The 15,103-nt window shown below is 40.0% G+C and overlaps 1 protein-coding gene across 9 annotated transcripts in view; it reads left to right on the top strand.

The window, feature by feature from the left end:
• Positions 1-15,103, top strand: part of msi2b (musashi RNA-binding protein 2b) — a 213,035-nt gene that overhangs the window by 185,219 nt on the left and 12,713 nt on the right. For 5 of the 9 annotated variants that reach the window (XM_029519036.1, XM_029519032.1, XM_029519033.1 and 2 more), the window contains exon 11: positions 6,089-6,208. The exons of 1 other annotated variant lie outside the window; for it this stretch is intronic. In XM_029519036.1, the coding sequence (XP_029374896.1) occupies positions 6,089-6,208 (120 nt within the window). The remainder of the gene's footprint in view (positions 1-6,088; positions 6,209-15,103) is intronic. 3 more of the 9 variants (XM_029519038.1, XM_029519034.1, XM_029519037.1) reach the window with 1 other exon arrangement.

Genomic DNA, 15,103 nt, shown 5'->3' with positions numbered 1-15,103 from the left:
CCAGATACCAGTCTCTGTATTTCATGTGAGGGGAAGTCTCTGTGTACTGTAGGTCTGTGCTGATCAGAGGAGAGGTGAGACATGAGCATGTGTGCAGCAGTTCATATGAAAGCCACCTGGCTCTCTCCAGCTCTGTGATTTATGCCTTTGATAACAACAACCCAGAGATGCTTTCAACAACAACAAAGTAATGATGAAGGATGACGACAATGGGACACTTGTCAGTCTGGAGATGAAAAGATGTCTTGCTCGGTGGCTGTCTCTCTTGTAACTTTGATATATATATATATATATATGTGTGTGTGTGTGTGTGTGTGTGTGTATACTATATCGATATATATATCGATATAGTAAATATACCTTATTGAAGAGGAAAAATGGGAAGTGAAGTCAGTTTCCAACTTTGATAGACTCCCTCCCGCCTCTTGTGTGAAGGAGGCAGCCTCGGCCATGACTTTGCAATTGACTTATTTCAGCTGGCTTGTCAATGGCAGTGACCTGAAAAACCATGCACCTCCTGTTATTTGTAATATTTTTATCACATTTTTTCACTTTAAATGTACTCAGATCTTTTTGTTGGTTCCTATATGTTTTTAAACATAATTTAAAAAGTTAGTTTCCAGCTAGTAAGAACATATGTGGATATTAAATCTCAACAGCCTCATGGTTAAAAAGATCAAAAGTGTTAATATCTTTGCTATTCTAGTTTGTAAAACATACTCCCCCCCCATCCACTCATTACTGAAATTAGTAATCAGTAACCTGTACACAGCAATCAAATACACTGAGTTACTGGTGGTTTTATTCATGTACATACATTTTAACAACAGTCAACAACATTAATCTTCTGCTGATTTTGAAGTATGATCGTTTGTACTTATTTCCTCTGTGACAACACGACACGTTGAAAATCACTAATTACATGCAAAAATGATACAATTACCTAAAAAATGATGCATCAGTGCAATTTAAACTAATGCAATTCCTCCAGGCTGACTGTATGAAATTAAAATAGAACTTATCAATAATTCAGTGCTCTCAGATGGACCATTCTTCAAAAATAAATACTTGGACTTGTTTTGTTTTGTTATATATAACCAATATCTAACGTTACTTTTTACTTTTACTAAGTAGTGAAATTCTCTGTTAATGTAGCAGGTTTAGAGGACTATTTCAAAAGGTTTAAGATCTCTGTGCTGCTAATGCTACAAAAAGACATATTTTTCTTCCACTTCTTCAATGAAAAATCACCTCATGACACTTACAGTGATTTAGTGGTGTGGAAAAATAGCACTTCATTGCAGGTGCGGCTATTATGTTTTACCTGAGTTTTATATACACTTGTTTCTTGACATATTTTTCTTGTCCCAAACACCTTACCAAACTCCATGAGAATGAATTGGACACCCGTGTCCTGACCTTATTTTTTTCTCCATCTCTCATTGACTTCTCCCTTTCTTCTCTTTGTCTTACTCTTCTACTCATATGGCTAATGTCGTTTTCTGTTCATCTGTCTCACTCATCCCTGCCCTTTATTGTTCATCCGTCTCACTCTTTCTGTTTGCCCCCAAAATCAACTGTAGCAGCGGGGAAGAGGGTTTTTTTTTTTTTTTCCAATTTCTCAGTCAGCCAGAAGCCCAAACCTGGTTAAGCACACTCCAAACTCAGTACCTGATGCATCAAGCATGTCTGTGAATGTTATTTGCTGTCATATTTTCCATAGCTTGATGTAATGTTGGACAAAGTCTTTAATTCCAAAACTGTTAATGATGCACAATATTTACATTATTTAACCACCTTCCAAACATTATATGCATGGTATATCATTGCTTTCTTTACGTCATTTGGCCCCTGAAAATTAAATATTAATGTCTCTATTAGGCTCTATTAGTTTTCAATTTCATGGTGACATTAAAATGTGGGCATATTTGATCCATGCAGCCTCCATATAAGTATCAGCTGTCCCTGAGCTCCTCCTGTGCATTAGATAGTTGCCAGTCTTCTTATAGCAGAAATAAGTGGAGTTCTCTGTGACTGATGGAGCTCTTTTGTCAGTGACGGGGGAGCTGCTGCTGGCAGTTTTGGGCCAAAGAACAGTACAGATTACATTAACATCAGTCAAGCTGTTGTCAGACTGCTAGGACATAAATAGGACCTTATTGATGCATAATGCAAAAACTTTTCATTGTGAGGTTTTCTGGGTAATAGGATCAGAAAGTGAGTCAGTGGCGTAGAATGGCTCTATGCCAAAGAAATCTGCAGAAATGTATCAGAAATGTATTTATGCGTATGATGAGAAAAATTTTATCAATTTGTTAAGAGCTTTAAAAATAAAACAACAAAAATAACAGAGGATGTTGTTCAAATAGGTGAGTTTGTAGCCAGTTTGTCACCATGTCCCTTGTGTGTGTTTGAATATGCGTCTAAAGTTGATGAAGTACACACACTTGCATTAGTCAAGCAGAGTAAGAGCATGGTAACATTAGCGCTAATGATTGTGGCTAGTATTCGTTTCAGGAATCACAGTGCCGTCTTTTCACCAATTTAAAAACAAAATGATCGTGAGCAGTGTCCTCTGAAAGATTTGTCATTCGCACACAAAAATTCTGTCAAACCTTGACACAAAAATGGCACTGTGCTGTTTGATCAGTAGTGTCGCTGCCCATGCTGCGTCTCAACTCCCACTTCAGTACAATCAAGTTCACAGAGACTCACAAAGTACAGGTGCAGCTAAGAAAAGAACTGGTGTGCGCCAGATTGTTTTGCACTGTTGTAAAAATAGAGTCTTCTGCACTCTCATTGCTGTAATAGCATTTTATTAAGGAGAGGTTATAGGTGCATATGTTGGGCATGGATTTTTGAATGGTGGTCAATAATAATGTCAAGAGTGGAGGTGGAAAAACTAATGTCGACGGCATATGGACATAGAGTCAACTAGGTAGGAGGTAGGAGGAAGTGTAGAGAGTCACTTCACAGACAGTTATTTTGTAGAAATTTGCAACTGATCTTGTTTTGATTCAAAATGTTTTTCAGGAAATTTTACTGGTTTAATGAAGTGTGATATATTTTTTGCTCGGTGAAAAGATGAAAGGCATGTAAAATTTGTAACTGGCCACATCACTCTCCAGTTTTAATTTTACTCAATTTCCGTCTGTTAAAGAAGGCAGAATTTTAGTGCCATGGGCTTGAGGAGAAAAAACTGAGGACAGTTCCCTGGAGTCCGAACACCAAGGCCCCCCAGGCCTCCACAGCTCATAAACAGATGTGTCCTTGTCCCCAGCCAAGCGCAGCCACTCAAGTGGCAAAGCAGGGGCCCAATAATTGTGAAGAATTGAAAGCTAAATATTGGCTTTATCTCCTCAGTAATAAAAGGGCCATGAAATTGATTTAATGCTGCAGCGCTTCTCTTGGGTGGCTTCTTACAGCGTGAGCACAAAACAATGAGCAGCAGCCATCTATTAATTAACCCACCTAATCCTGCAAAGTTAATCTCTCACCACAACTTTGCCCGCAACTAACTTCCAAGCCAGTGGGTCTATTGGGGGTGTCATGACAATGGCAGCTAGGGGAAGATAGATTCAGCACTTAGAGAGAGGGGGAAACAGAGGTGCTGCATGGAACCCTGTTCCACCCAGCAACCATGGGGACACTCTGAGTGGAAATGCCGGGGTACATGTCCATCATTAGCATAGTATCCGAGTTGATTTGTGTTTTTGTGAAAAGAGGCGGGGAATATTATTGAGCTACTGGAGTCAGATCCTGGCTGCAGTAACATGAATGTGGCTGATTTTAGGTGGCTTTTTGTTTGCATTCTTTTCCCCCATCACCATGCTGCCTTAGCCCTTTATTCTCTCTTGAGCTGTTAGATAGTTGGGGGGGAAAAGTGGTATTTCGTTCTCTTCTTCACTTGCCTGCCCGTCACAGCGTGATGGCACCTCACACCCAACACACACATTCATGGTCATATTGTGTCGACTGAGTTGTGAATTATCTCCTTCTCAGGCGACTGATGAAAAGCTATGTGTTTTTCTCTTTGGCTGCAGCTCATCTGACCCCCTCACCAACCCCACCCCAACACACACACAGACACACACACACACACACAAAGCCACCCAAACCCCTCCTCTCCCCCACCCACCAATCAGTCTTTTGTGTGAGCCCTTCTTCATGGAATAGCAGTACAGGGCTGGCTCGGAAAATAAGTCACCTGCTGGTGTGCCTCTCACCTCCACAGCATTCAAAAAATAATCCGCTAAGGTGTCCTGTGCCATTTTGTAATGTCTAAACCACAGTCTCCAGGATATGGTGAAAAGATAAAAGAAACACACATTTACTCACATTCGACCAAAAAAAAAAAGAAAGAAATCAAGAAAAACTCCAAATCGAGGGCATTTTGAGATCATTTTTTGCTAGTGAGGAAAGCGTTTCCTGTGGAGATAATTTTAGGAGGCTGATTAGGCAAAGACGGTGTTGAGCCCAGAGTGAAGAATCTCATCACCACCACTAATGACATGCCATTCCTGCGCTGAGAGAAGAGCCCAGGCCCTGGGCACAGACTAGCCTCTGTCAGCCACCTCTAACTACTGTGTTCATTAAGGCCAACAATGTAATTACAATTCACAGATACTGCATTGGCTTAATTACAGACTGATTATTAGGCTGATATTGGTTGGAATAATCAGACCCTAAAGAAGTGGATTTATATTTGCCTGGTATTAAGGTCTTTATTTTATTAGTGGATCATCAACTGACAATTTGAACAGAGTTATAAATGTGTATATAGATATACTTTTAAAGCCTGAAGCTTAAGAGAAAGCTCGGCACTGGATAACTGAAAATGTTTACATAAGAAGAAACACACACAAGAGACTTGTTCGGTCTTCATATAAACTAACAGATTAAAACCTCTTCTGAGTGACAAATCATCCAACAGATGTCTCCATCTGATTGTAGAAAATCCCCCCTCCCCATATCTTCCAGCCGAATAACCGGGAAAAAAACTGTGGAATGCTTTGCCTCTTGCATTACAGTGGCTGATTCTGATTCCATAGAAGCTCGCTGTAATTGGGAGCACTCCTGAACAAATGCAGGGATAGTCCCCCGAGGTAGCGCTATTATGCCCATGTCTATGCTGCTCAGAAGTGGCTATAATCTTTCATCCAAAGCATGTGACATAAACACCCCCCAGAGCCAAATTCTTCCACTAATATAATCAGGGACTTGGTGAATTGCAAACACACCCAAAGTCAGTTTACAAATGCAAATATGCTCCTTCTCAACATGACAGAAAGCTACTATGAAAACAGGAATGCGTATTAATTTGTAATATAGGAGACAGAATATTATTGCATGAACTTAATTCTTATTATTGTGTTTTCAATTTTGAAATGATATATTTCTGCTTTTATTTTTGTATTTTTACATCATGGCAATCATTGCTGTCTCCTCGTGCAAAAAATACTTGTTTGAAAACAATAGTGGTCAATGAAATGGGAAGCAGGATCATTGTTAGGTGTTTCAGTTGTGTGTAACCCGCAGAGGGTTTTAAATTTTATTCTGTGCTGTGGATGTATTTGTTTGCATGATTCATCAGACGAGGGGTCAAAGAGCCTCTCATGCCTGAATGGGTGAGCCTTTATAATATGTGTAGTTTGTGTAATGTGTAATTTACAGGAATAAAATGAATGAATCTTGAATGCTTGCTGAATTACCTATGGAACGTACTTATTTTATTTATTTGTATTTGATTTAACCTTTATTTAGCCAAGCTGTTACTTGAGACACATTACCTCAAAGTCGCTTTTTACGTTTAAAATATCTTTTACTCTATGCTGTTCAGCAAGGTGCTCATGGCTTCCTTTCTGTTTCTGTGTGGATGAGTGGATCTGCAGGGTTTTGAATATCACAGTGGGTTCTGTAAGAGTCTGCTGATAGATGTTGCTCTGACATGAGCCCCTGTCTCTGACAGCTATAGTTTTATCCCGTAGCTCAGTTCAGGTATCAACATTCTCCTGTAGCTCTGGGACGTACTCATCCATGAGCAGGAAGTGATGTATGTGTGTGTATGTGTGTGTGTTTGTGCCTGCAGGCTTCCCAGCAACAGCATACGGACCGGTGGCAGCAGCGGCAGTAGCAGCAGCGCGTGGCTCAGGTAGGGGGGCCCGTGGAAGAGGCGGCTACTTGGCGTACCCACAGAGCACAGGGCCAGGTAAACGCTCTGTCCATGTTCTGTGTGGCTGCTGCTCTCTCCAACTTCTCCTGCTCTGCTTTACCCCCATAGACATAGCCCCCTGAGCCCCCACGCACACACAGCGACATTTTTGGTTTAAACCGAGGGCATCGTACACAGGAGAGACCTTATCCAAGTATAATAAATAAATGATTCTTAAACACTGTTAAGTTAAGTTGCTGAGAGCATTAATCTACACTTAAGGCTCCAACCATATGGCCCATTCATCAACCGATCTCAGCCCCTTTAAGTAAAAAAACAAAACATGATGTTTCTCAGCCACTCTTTCCCGTAAGAAAACGGCTCATGCAATCGGAGGGAGATTAAAAAAATTTCAGACAGAAAAACAAATTCTCTCATCAATCTTCCTGCAATAAAACTTGAATCAAATAAGAATCTTTGTACAAAACATCGATAGTTGAAGCTTTTGAGGGTCTAAACATTAAAAAGATATATTTACACATTCAGCAAGAATTTTTTTCCCTTAATCTTGCATTATCCATTTTGGAATACTAATTATGTTCAAAAAATGTGAACATATAATCTGTGGAAAATAAGAAGCAGTTTGCCACTTCTTTATATTTTTACTTTTTTATGGTATGTTTTGATCTCCATCCCTGGTCATACAATGCATTGAGCAGAAAGGTAGAAGTGGTAAGGAGGAGCAGCAGTTGAGCGTTTTACTCGAAAGTCAGTCAATTCTTCCTCTTTTCCACCATTCTTTCCTTACTGCTTTCTATCTAGGAGGTATGATTAGATCATTTTAGAGCCAAAACATCCTGAAATTATTAACATTAAACATTTAAGCATAATCTGTTGCAGATGCAATGTAAATGCAAATTCAGATGGAAAAATAGGTCTCAGTGCTTAAAACACTCATTCCAATAAAGTGTATTCTGCACTTTATTAACATGCTGGAAAATATCTGTCAAGAGACTTTCACCTAAAACAGGATGAAGCTTTCTGTTTTTCTCTCATTGATTTTCTTGTGGGCTTCATTTAGACATCCTGCTTTTTCCCCACTTACAACTGTAGATCATTCAATAAGTGTCAATAACAGTTCCCCTGACTGAAAACACAGCCTCAGGGCTTTAGGGAAGTGTGTCTTTCCTAATCAGACATACTATTAGGTGCTCGTTGGAGAAAATCTGTATTAATTGCAATTCAGATGTTGTTTGGGCCATGCAATCACTGACAGATGTAAAGTGCAAAGAAATGCTATATAATGCCACGTGTTGCCATACCTGATGATGCACCCGCACATGAACACGTAGACAGCTACAGTAGCTGTAGCTTGTATGCAGACCACCTGCATATGCACACAAATACACACAAACGAACCCACCTGTCCTCATTTGAACTTAATTCAGATTGACAGAGGGAACACTGGAAGCCAGTCAGACGCTCTTTCTTTCACGTCGGGCTGTTTGATTTAGCATTTTCCAAACAAACAATTTCCCGAACAATTGCAATGAACATCTCTAAGAAGCAGGAATGTTGATTTGTGGTTAACAGCAGCCAGGGAGCAGGAGACATGATGGTGACTATTATGTACAGTTTAATTCTGACAGCTGCAGACGGAATGGAGACAAGTGAATGATTATGAACATGGGGTGAAGGGAGGGGGTGGGAGATGGAGGGTTAGAGTGGTAAACAGTGACATCATGGGCCTGTTCTTGAGTGCTTAAACAGCCATGAAGCAGCTTTAAGGGAAATATCACTCAGAGAAAATAGCTATGCATCCTCAGTATGTGGCAAATCTGTCTGCAAAGCAACAACATTATCACAATAACAGAAACAAAGCCTGGATTGTAAATGAGGTTAGACTGAAGTCGTGAAATATCTGCAGCTTGTTACCTCAATCAACAACATCCTGCTTTATTGTTACCATTTATTAACTCTTCTATTCTCCAGAGAAAAGCTCAATCAAGACCTCCTGATGATATAACAAGTGCAGCCCTTCGGGTGATTTGGTTTGTGACATTTGGATAGTGCTAAAAATGATTGACAAGTGCATTCTTGATGCTTTATTTAGTGTTTGAGATGGGCTCTAATAAGATGCTGCAGGGTCTCTTCTTTCTGGGCAGACACAGACAGAACAGAGGACACAGATTGTTTAGTCTTGACCTTCCTCTCTGTGTATCATCTGGGGATGTTGCTGCTTCTCTGTCCCATCCCATTTAATTTGCAACACACTCAGCCCAAAATCAACTCGGGGAAAGTGATTCTAGTGGTTTCGTTTTTTGGTACTAAATTCTCTAATTTTAGTGCAGATGAGGATTTTTGGTTGGAATAAAAAGGGAAAAAAAGCCTTCTGTGTGATCTAAGCATGGATTCTTTGTGCTTTGACTCCACCTGCAGTTCCCATAGAGCACCACATACTGGATACTTCGAATACCTCGACCCAGTAGGAGGGAAACAGAGGTGGTTGGCTGCCACCGAAGAAGCAACAAACATTTATTGTAGAAACATAGAAACAAAAAATAATTAGAAATATTCTGATTGTAATTTGCTTTTGGCACTTCAACCCCATTTGTAGTTCGAGTTGAGGTTTTTTCAAAGTAAGTCTTTTGTGTAGACGTTGCTGATGTTGCTAGCTAAGGCGCTGGTTTGCAGATTGTCAGCAATGCACAGTTGTCGGTCGTGAGAATGTGGGAGACCTTTTCCCTGACAAAGGGCACTTTCACCCTACTCCCATTGCTCAACAGACAAAATGACAGCATGCTGACTTCCCTCTCTATGACAGACTGCTGCTGATGACAAGGTGTATTTTAGACTTTTCACTGTGGCCTGACACTTGTGGCAAACTATAGCCTTCCACAAAAGCAGCAGCAGTTGTGTATCATAATCAGAAAAGTTACTACACTCTCTTTAAAAAGTTCTAATATGTGTACATTTTTCACATTTCAAAACTTGGCAACAACGCCTTTAGTAGAACAGTCGTTACGAGCTGGATCGTCAGTATAAGTATCCTGTTTGAATGAAGGGGAAAGCAGCAATTACCAGAGTAAAATCAAAACACTGTGATCGTGGTTACTGCTCAGACAACCTAGGCAACATGTTTTATTTATGAAAAGCTGAAACAAAGGTCATGTTGGATGTATTGTAGAGGATAGGTCCTCAGTCTGTATTTGACGATGATCAACCAGGGAGCTTGTTGCACCGTGCCAGTGCAAGAAAAGGGGCTAATCTTGATACATGTTTGGGAAGACATTTGAGAGACTGTGGCTCCAGGCAAGAAGCAAATCAGAGACATCTGAGTACTGGACAGAGTTCACCTTTGCCCGGAGGTAAAATGATGTCAACTCATACCTGGCTTTGTAGGTTTGAATCACAGTTTTGGACCTGATTTGAACCAGAGTGTCACCGGTGGATGCAAAGGGCAGTTGCATAATATCTGTTGGAGGGGCTGAACATCTGCATAGTCGAGCCAGCAGGAAGGATATTGTTCATTTGAAGATGACTTATGCATGGAGCAGCACCTGGACTGCATTTTGGTGCCTGTTTACTATATAAGAATAACTGTGCTTAACCTCTGCTGTGTAAATGATGGATAAACACAGGTCAACAAGGCTGCAGTTGTCACTGTAGCTGAGGCTCAGAGGTAGTCTCTGAGGTGAACTGAATGCTAATATTAGACATTTGTAACAACGACTTGTCTATTTATAAGCCCTTTCAAAAATCTTTCTATAGAGCTATAATGGATGCCCAGCTAATGAAATTGAACGAGAAGGTAAATTCTCTACTTCTACTTCTTTTTTTTTTTTATTATGCTCATTCAGTTTTCCTCAATGTAAAGTAGAATTATCTTAAATCTCCTGTGCTCTAGCATTGTCAGGTGAAAACAGAGGAAATAGCAGGTGACGCAGATGGTTCTGACAGTCCAGGGAACTTCACAGGCCCCAGCTTACCCTGGCTGAGTGTTTTCTTGAGTCCTCTGAGCTTTCTGAGAAGCTCAAATGTCAGTCTCAGATCTCAGCTTTACCTGTGGAGAACACAAATCCCTACTCTGCTGCTTTTAGAGGTTTGGGTATTTGCTATGTACAGTATGCTTGCATTGAATCAGGTGTTTAAAACTGAAGTAGAGTTTGTGCTGGCCAGTGTTTAGATATTGGACTACAGCAATGCATTGCAATAGTCCAGTGTCCAGATTTATTTGGACCCACGTTTTAAAACCCCACTCCCCCCAAGTTAGTTGTTCTGCTTTGTTTTGTTCTCTCATCTCACGTCTTGTTCTTTTTCTTCACCAATGAAAAAATTCTAAATCATGAGACAGGCATTTCCAAATTAAACTCTGTATCAATATCCAAGCTCTGTGATCTTCAGCACTGCCTGAGAGGACATCAGGGATGGCTGCGTGCACTGGACTTATCTATCTGGCTCTTACTGAGCTCAGGTCTATTTGTCCCAGATGCTAATCTGCCGTGCTCAGCTCTGAGGCCAGAAGTGCTCTACATGTATTTGCTGCAAAATAACACGAGCAGGCATGCCAAGCCCATCCTGCCTGGGTTTTTGTCTAAGGCCCAGGGAAAGATGTGACACATCGGGGAGGGCAAAGTGTCCCTTTGTGCCTCCACCTCGAAGCGGCAGCTCTCACAGCTGTGGGGAGCAGATGCTCTGAGGTTACAGCCACAGGCCTTCAGGGACATCACCACTCTGCCCTCCAGGGGCTGAATACATAACACACTCTCCAAAGAAAACTTACTGAGGGCTTAATGGGAATAAGGTGTTTTGTCATCGGTCCTGGAAATTCAGTTAAGAAATACAGAATGTGTGGTATACGCCTTAACAAGTATGTTTTTATTTTTTAGTTATTATTCATCATATTTTATTTTGAATTAGTTGTAATAACCTACAGATTTAAAAAATGTATTCCATATTTTTCTATGTACCGTCTCAAATACAAACGATAACAACTTGTTCTTTTCTAATACATGAATGTAAATTTGTAGGATGCAGGAGATTTTGGCAATTTTACTAACTAAAAATAGCAGTAAGCTTTGTAGCAAATTATTATTCAGGTTAATGACCGATAGTCAGCATCAATCCCAGATTTCAGCCATAGTGAGTCTTAGATTTCTACATAAGCCGGACCAGACATGTTTGAAAAAAATGTGTTGAGCCAAAAGGCCAAAGCTGTCAGCTCTGAGCCTACTCACAATAGGATAATCTGTGCCGACTGTCGATAAATGAGTGCCCTTTCTCAGTCCCAACTTGACCAGATCCCACACAGGTTAAAATCTGCATTAAAATCATTTAGAGTGGCCTGTGTGGGCTTCCCTGCAGCAAATTAGTGTGAACCGATTTACTACACTGTTACACATTGCTTTGCCCACAATTCACTGTTCAACTTTTCTCTTCCTCTGCAACTTTTCACAACCATTTTCCAACCAAGGTTGAAGGTACATGTAAATGAGCAGCTCTGTTTAGTTTGTCCATTACTGGAAAGAACAACAAGAAAAGGGAAAAGCAGGCATAAAATGAAAAGTTAAAAAAAAAAAAAACACACACAAGCCTGAGTATGGGTGAGTAAATGCAAGAAGAAATCATCTGTTAAAATTCATTAGCCAAGCTTCTCTGAACACAAAATGACAAGACATTAAATATGTATTATTTATGAAATGTCTGTGCTCTCTGAAAAGGGTGTCTAGTGCTGTTAATTACTCAGCCATTCATTCAGAAAAGATTATTTCAAATGGAAAGTGAAAGCAAGGCTAGACAGCAAAAGAGCTGTTAGTTTCTTTCACGCTATTTTTAAATGACATTGGTGTAAATGGGAAAGCTAATTATGGTAGCTCTAAAATTCAAAGCTAATTTGAGAAGCAGCATGTCAGGTTTATTGACATCTTCTGTAGAGTGATGTGGTTTGATGGCCACCAAGGAATCTTCCTGGCACCACGAGGGAACAGAAGAGTGACTGCATGAAAAATCACTACTTGCAGGAATGAAAAAAAAAAACTTCTGGTAATAGATTTTCTTATATTCCCCACTTTCAAGGAATCCTTTTGTTTACTGTAGGAAAAAATCAACTATATTCATATATATTTAAAGCCTCCTTATAGATTATAAGTCAAGATGTTGTTGATTATCAAATTCAAAACAAAGGTCCTTGTACATAATGGATTTTAGCAAATCTTTAACAACAACCAAAAAATGACAAATATACCCCATCGGTCAGAACTTTTTCCCAGTGTGGCATTTAAATTTACATAATTCAATATCTTAATGTTTCTGAAATTAATGTATAAAAGTCATATTTTTCAAAAGTAGGGGATCATGTTTTGTTAAATGAAATTACTCAGCAGCAGGGCACACGTCCTCTTCCTGCAATGAAATGAAATATTGTTTAGAAAGTTAGCTGCAGAAGTTTCCACAAAAGTGTTGTTCTCTTATTTTACTTTCACCTTCTTTCTAGTTCATTCCAACCCAGCTCCGTGGGGTTTAAGTCTGGAGACTGTGTTGCTCTTCCATCATCACAGTCAGGTTGTTCTCTTATAATGTTTTGGGTCATTATCCCTTTGTAAGGTGAAGCCCTGACCAACCAGTCTGTCGTCCTTTACACAGCTTTCCCTCTTCAGTGTAGGTTCTTCCTGCAGTTCAGCCAGTGTCCTATTAATGTATCAGTGAGTGCACCAACACTGTCCCTGTGCAGCCACAGGTTTATAAATCATCAATCTGTTGGAATTATAGGACTCAACTTTAAGGCGTCACTTACTTCCATTGCTGCTCGAAAACAATGAGTTAAACAAATTCATGAAAAAGACCAGTTTTTTATTAAAAATACATATTAATGGCAGTGTGGGTTCTGCTCGCATTGTATTACAGACCTGTCATTGAATTTGAGGCTACAAGTAGTTTTTAACTGTACTGTTGAGGGAACAGTTTTGTTAACAACTGGATCACTCGGTAGGGCCTTTTGTGTCAGTAAGAATAGAAATCATGAACTTGGTGCAGACCACTGGCAAACTCATGAAAATATTATTCAATGTCCCAAAGTCACAGCAGACCAAAGAGCATAACGCTACTTTTTATCATCACCATGATTAGTTTTATTTTCCAACTCATGAGAAAAAGAGCAGCAGTACTTTCAAGGTTTGTGATTCCTCCTTAAAGGCAGTCACCTGGCAAAGTGAGAACGGGAGCAGAGCATTTATCCACTTAAAGAGAGCCAACCCCGATGATGTCAGTAACAGATGATTGCAAGACACTCCCCTCTCCATCGCCTCTCAGCCAGCTTTGGTCACTGAGGGCAGAAGGGAAAGAGGATGGGGGTAGGGGAGATAATTATCAGTATAAATGAAGCCCTGCAAACGATCCGCACTGCTGGGTCCCCTGATCTAGTCTCCAAGGCAACCTCACCACGCTCATTTGTTTTGTAGATGAGTAATTACATCCAATTAGTGGCCAGTGGAAAAAAAAAAGGAGTCCAAGAAAGGCCCATTGTTCTGGATAGATTGTGTGAATATTAATAGTGGGACGGTCTGAGGCACAGTGATATGATCAGTGATACTAATGCAGCTGTGGGCACACTCTGCCCAGTCTCATCCTGCATAACAGATCAGATAGCCACTGATGAAAATATATGGCTTTGAGAATATGTGGCTACAGTTTGTGCACAAGCGTCTGAGTCGCACTCTCGTCCAGCTGCCTCTCTCTGGTAAACAAAGCCATTTTCTCACCTGAGCCTGCCACACCTGCAAAGAGTGTCGCGGTGTGCATAGTATGAAAATTTCCAATGTCATTACCCAACAAAATCGAAAAATCAGGACAAATTCATGATGCTAACTCAGGAAAGTAATAGGCAACATGCAAATATGTTTTATTATATTTCAGTTGCCACTGCTGCTGAGTGGTAGTTGTGGTGGATTTGAAGGGTAAATTTCTTATGGTTGGTGCCTTAGAAATGGTTGTTGTTTTGAATGGCACTTGATGAGATTTGAACTTTTCGTTAAGCCGGGTAGAAACTGTATAGACTCAGCACGATTTTAAGCACAAATTGGCTGCTCCTGACTAATTTCTGAATCGGCCTTCTGTGAGATTGCATGTCAGAAATTTTGGTCGGCTGTCTTGCAGTTTGAGCACTTGCACAGTCCGATTCCCCATATTGCTTCTGTCAAAACAAACTGTAGTGAGCTTGTTTTAATATTAATGGGGTGGTATTATACATGTTGTGGCTAAGACTGTAGTCAGTTGTGATATAAAACTGATCTTTCCCAAAGAACAGACAGTCCATATTGTCTGCATCTTCCAACCATCTGCAGATTCTTTTTTTATCCTCTGACTTTCTCTTCATAATAGAATTGCACAAAGTGATGCTGCATTTGTCTCTTTTTCTAAACAGTGCTGAGCAGTGGCCGTCTTGCTTGTTTCATTATAACTGTCAGTAGAATAAACCAGCCGGTGGGTTCGATGTTTACATTCATAAAGAGTGAGCAGGTTCCAGCTGAACAACAAGGTCCTCGTAAACTTGTAACGCGTTAACACAAAGTACAACATTTAAAAGATGCAGCTTCTCATGATTCAGTTGTTTACACATACAACTTTCCTAAAAAGAAAGTATCTTCCCTGTCCCTAACTTTGAATCTTCACCCATTTAACTCATCTGCTGCTAACACTATTTTGATTGAACATATATTTTACTCAAAGTTCATTTCAGGTTTGGTCTAAATTGTAATAATAATACCTTAAATAATAATTCTAATATGTTTGTCTGTATTATGCCTGATGCATGCAGTCTAACCTCTTCAATAATACAATAAACTGCACTTTTACCAAGATTACAAGATGGTTGAGATGACAGTGAAACACGTTTAAATACAGTCCACCAGTGAACTCACTACCACAAGTAATGCCTGTTTGGTTCTAGTTTCACAC

Source organism: Echeneis naucrates, chromosome 14, assembly GCF_900963305.1.
Source record: "Echeneis naucrates chromosome 14, fEcheNa1.1, whole genome shotgun sequence".
Taxonomy (NCBI): domain Eukaryota; kingdom Metazoa; phylum Chordata; class Actinopteri; order Carangiformes; family Echeneidae; genus Echeneis; species Echeneis naucrates.
The sequence above is the reverse complement of the archived record's forward strand: the minus strand, read 5'-3'. Positions and strand labels throughout refer to the sequence as shown.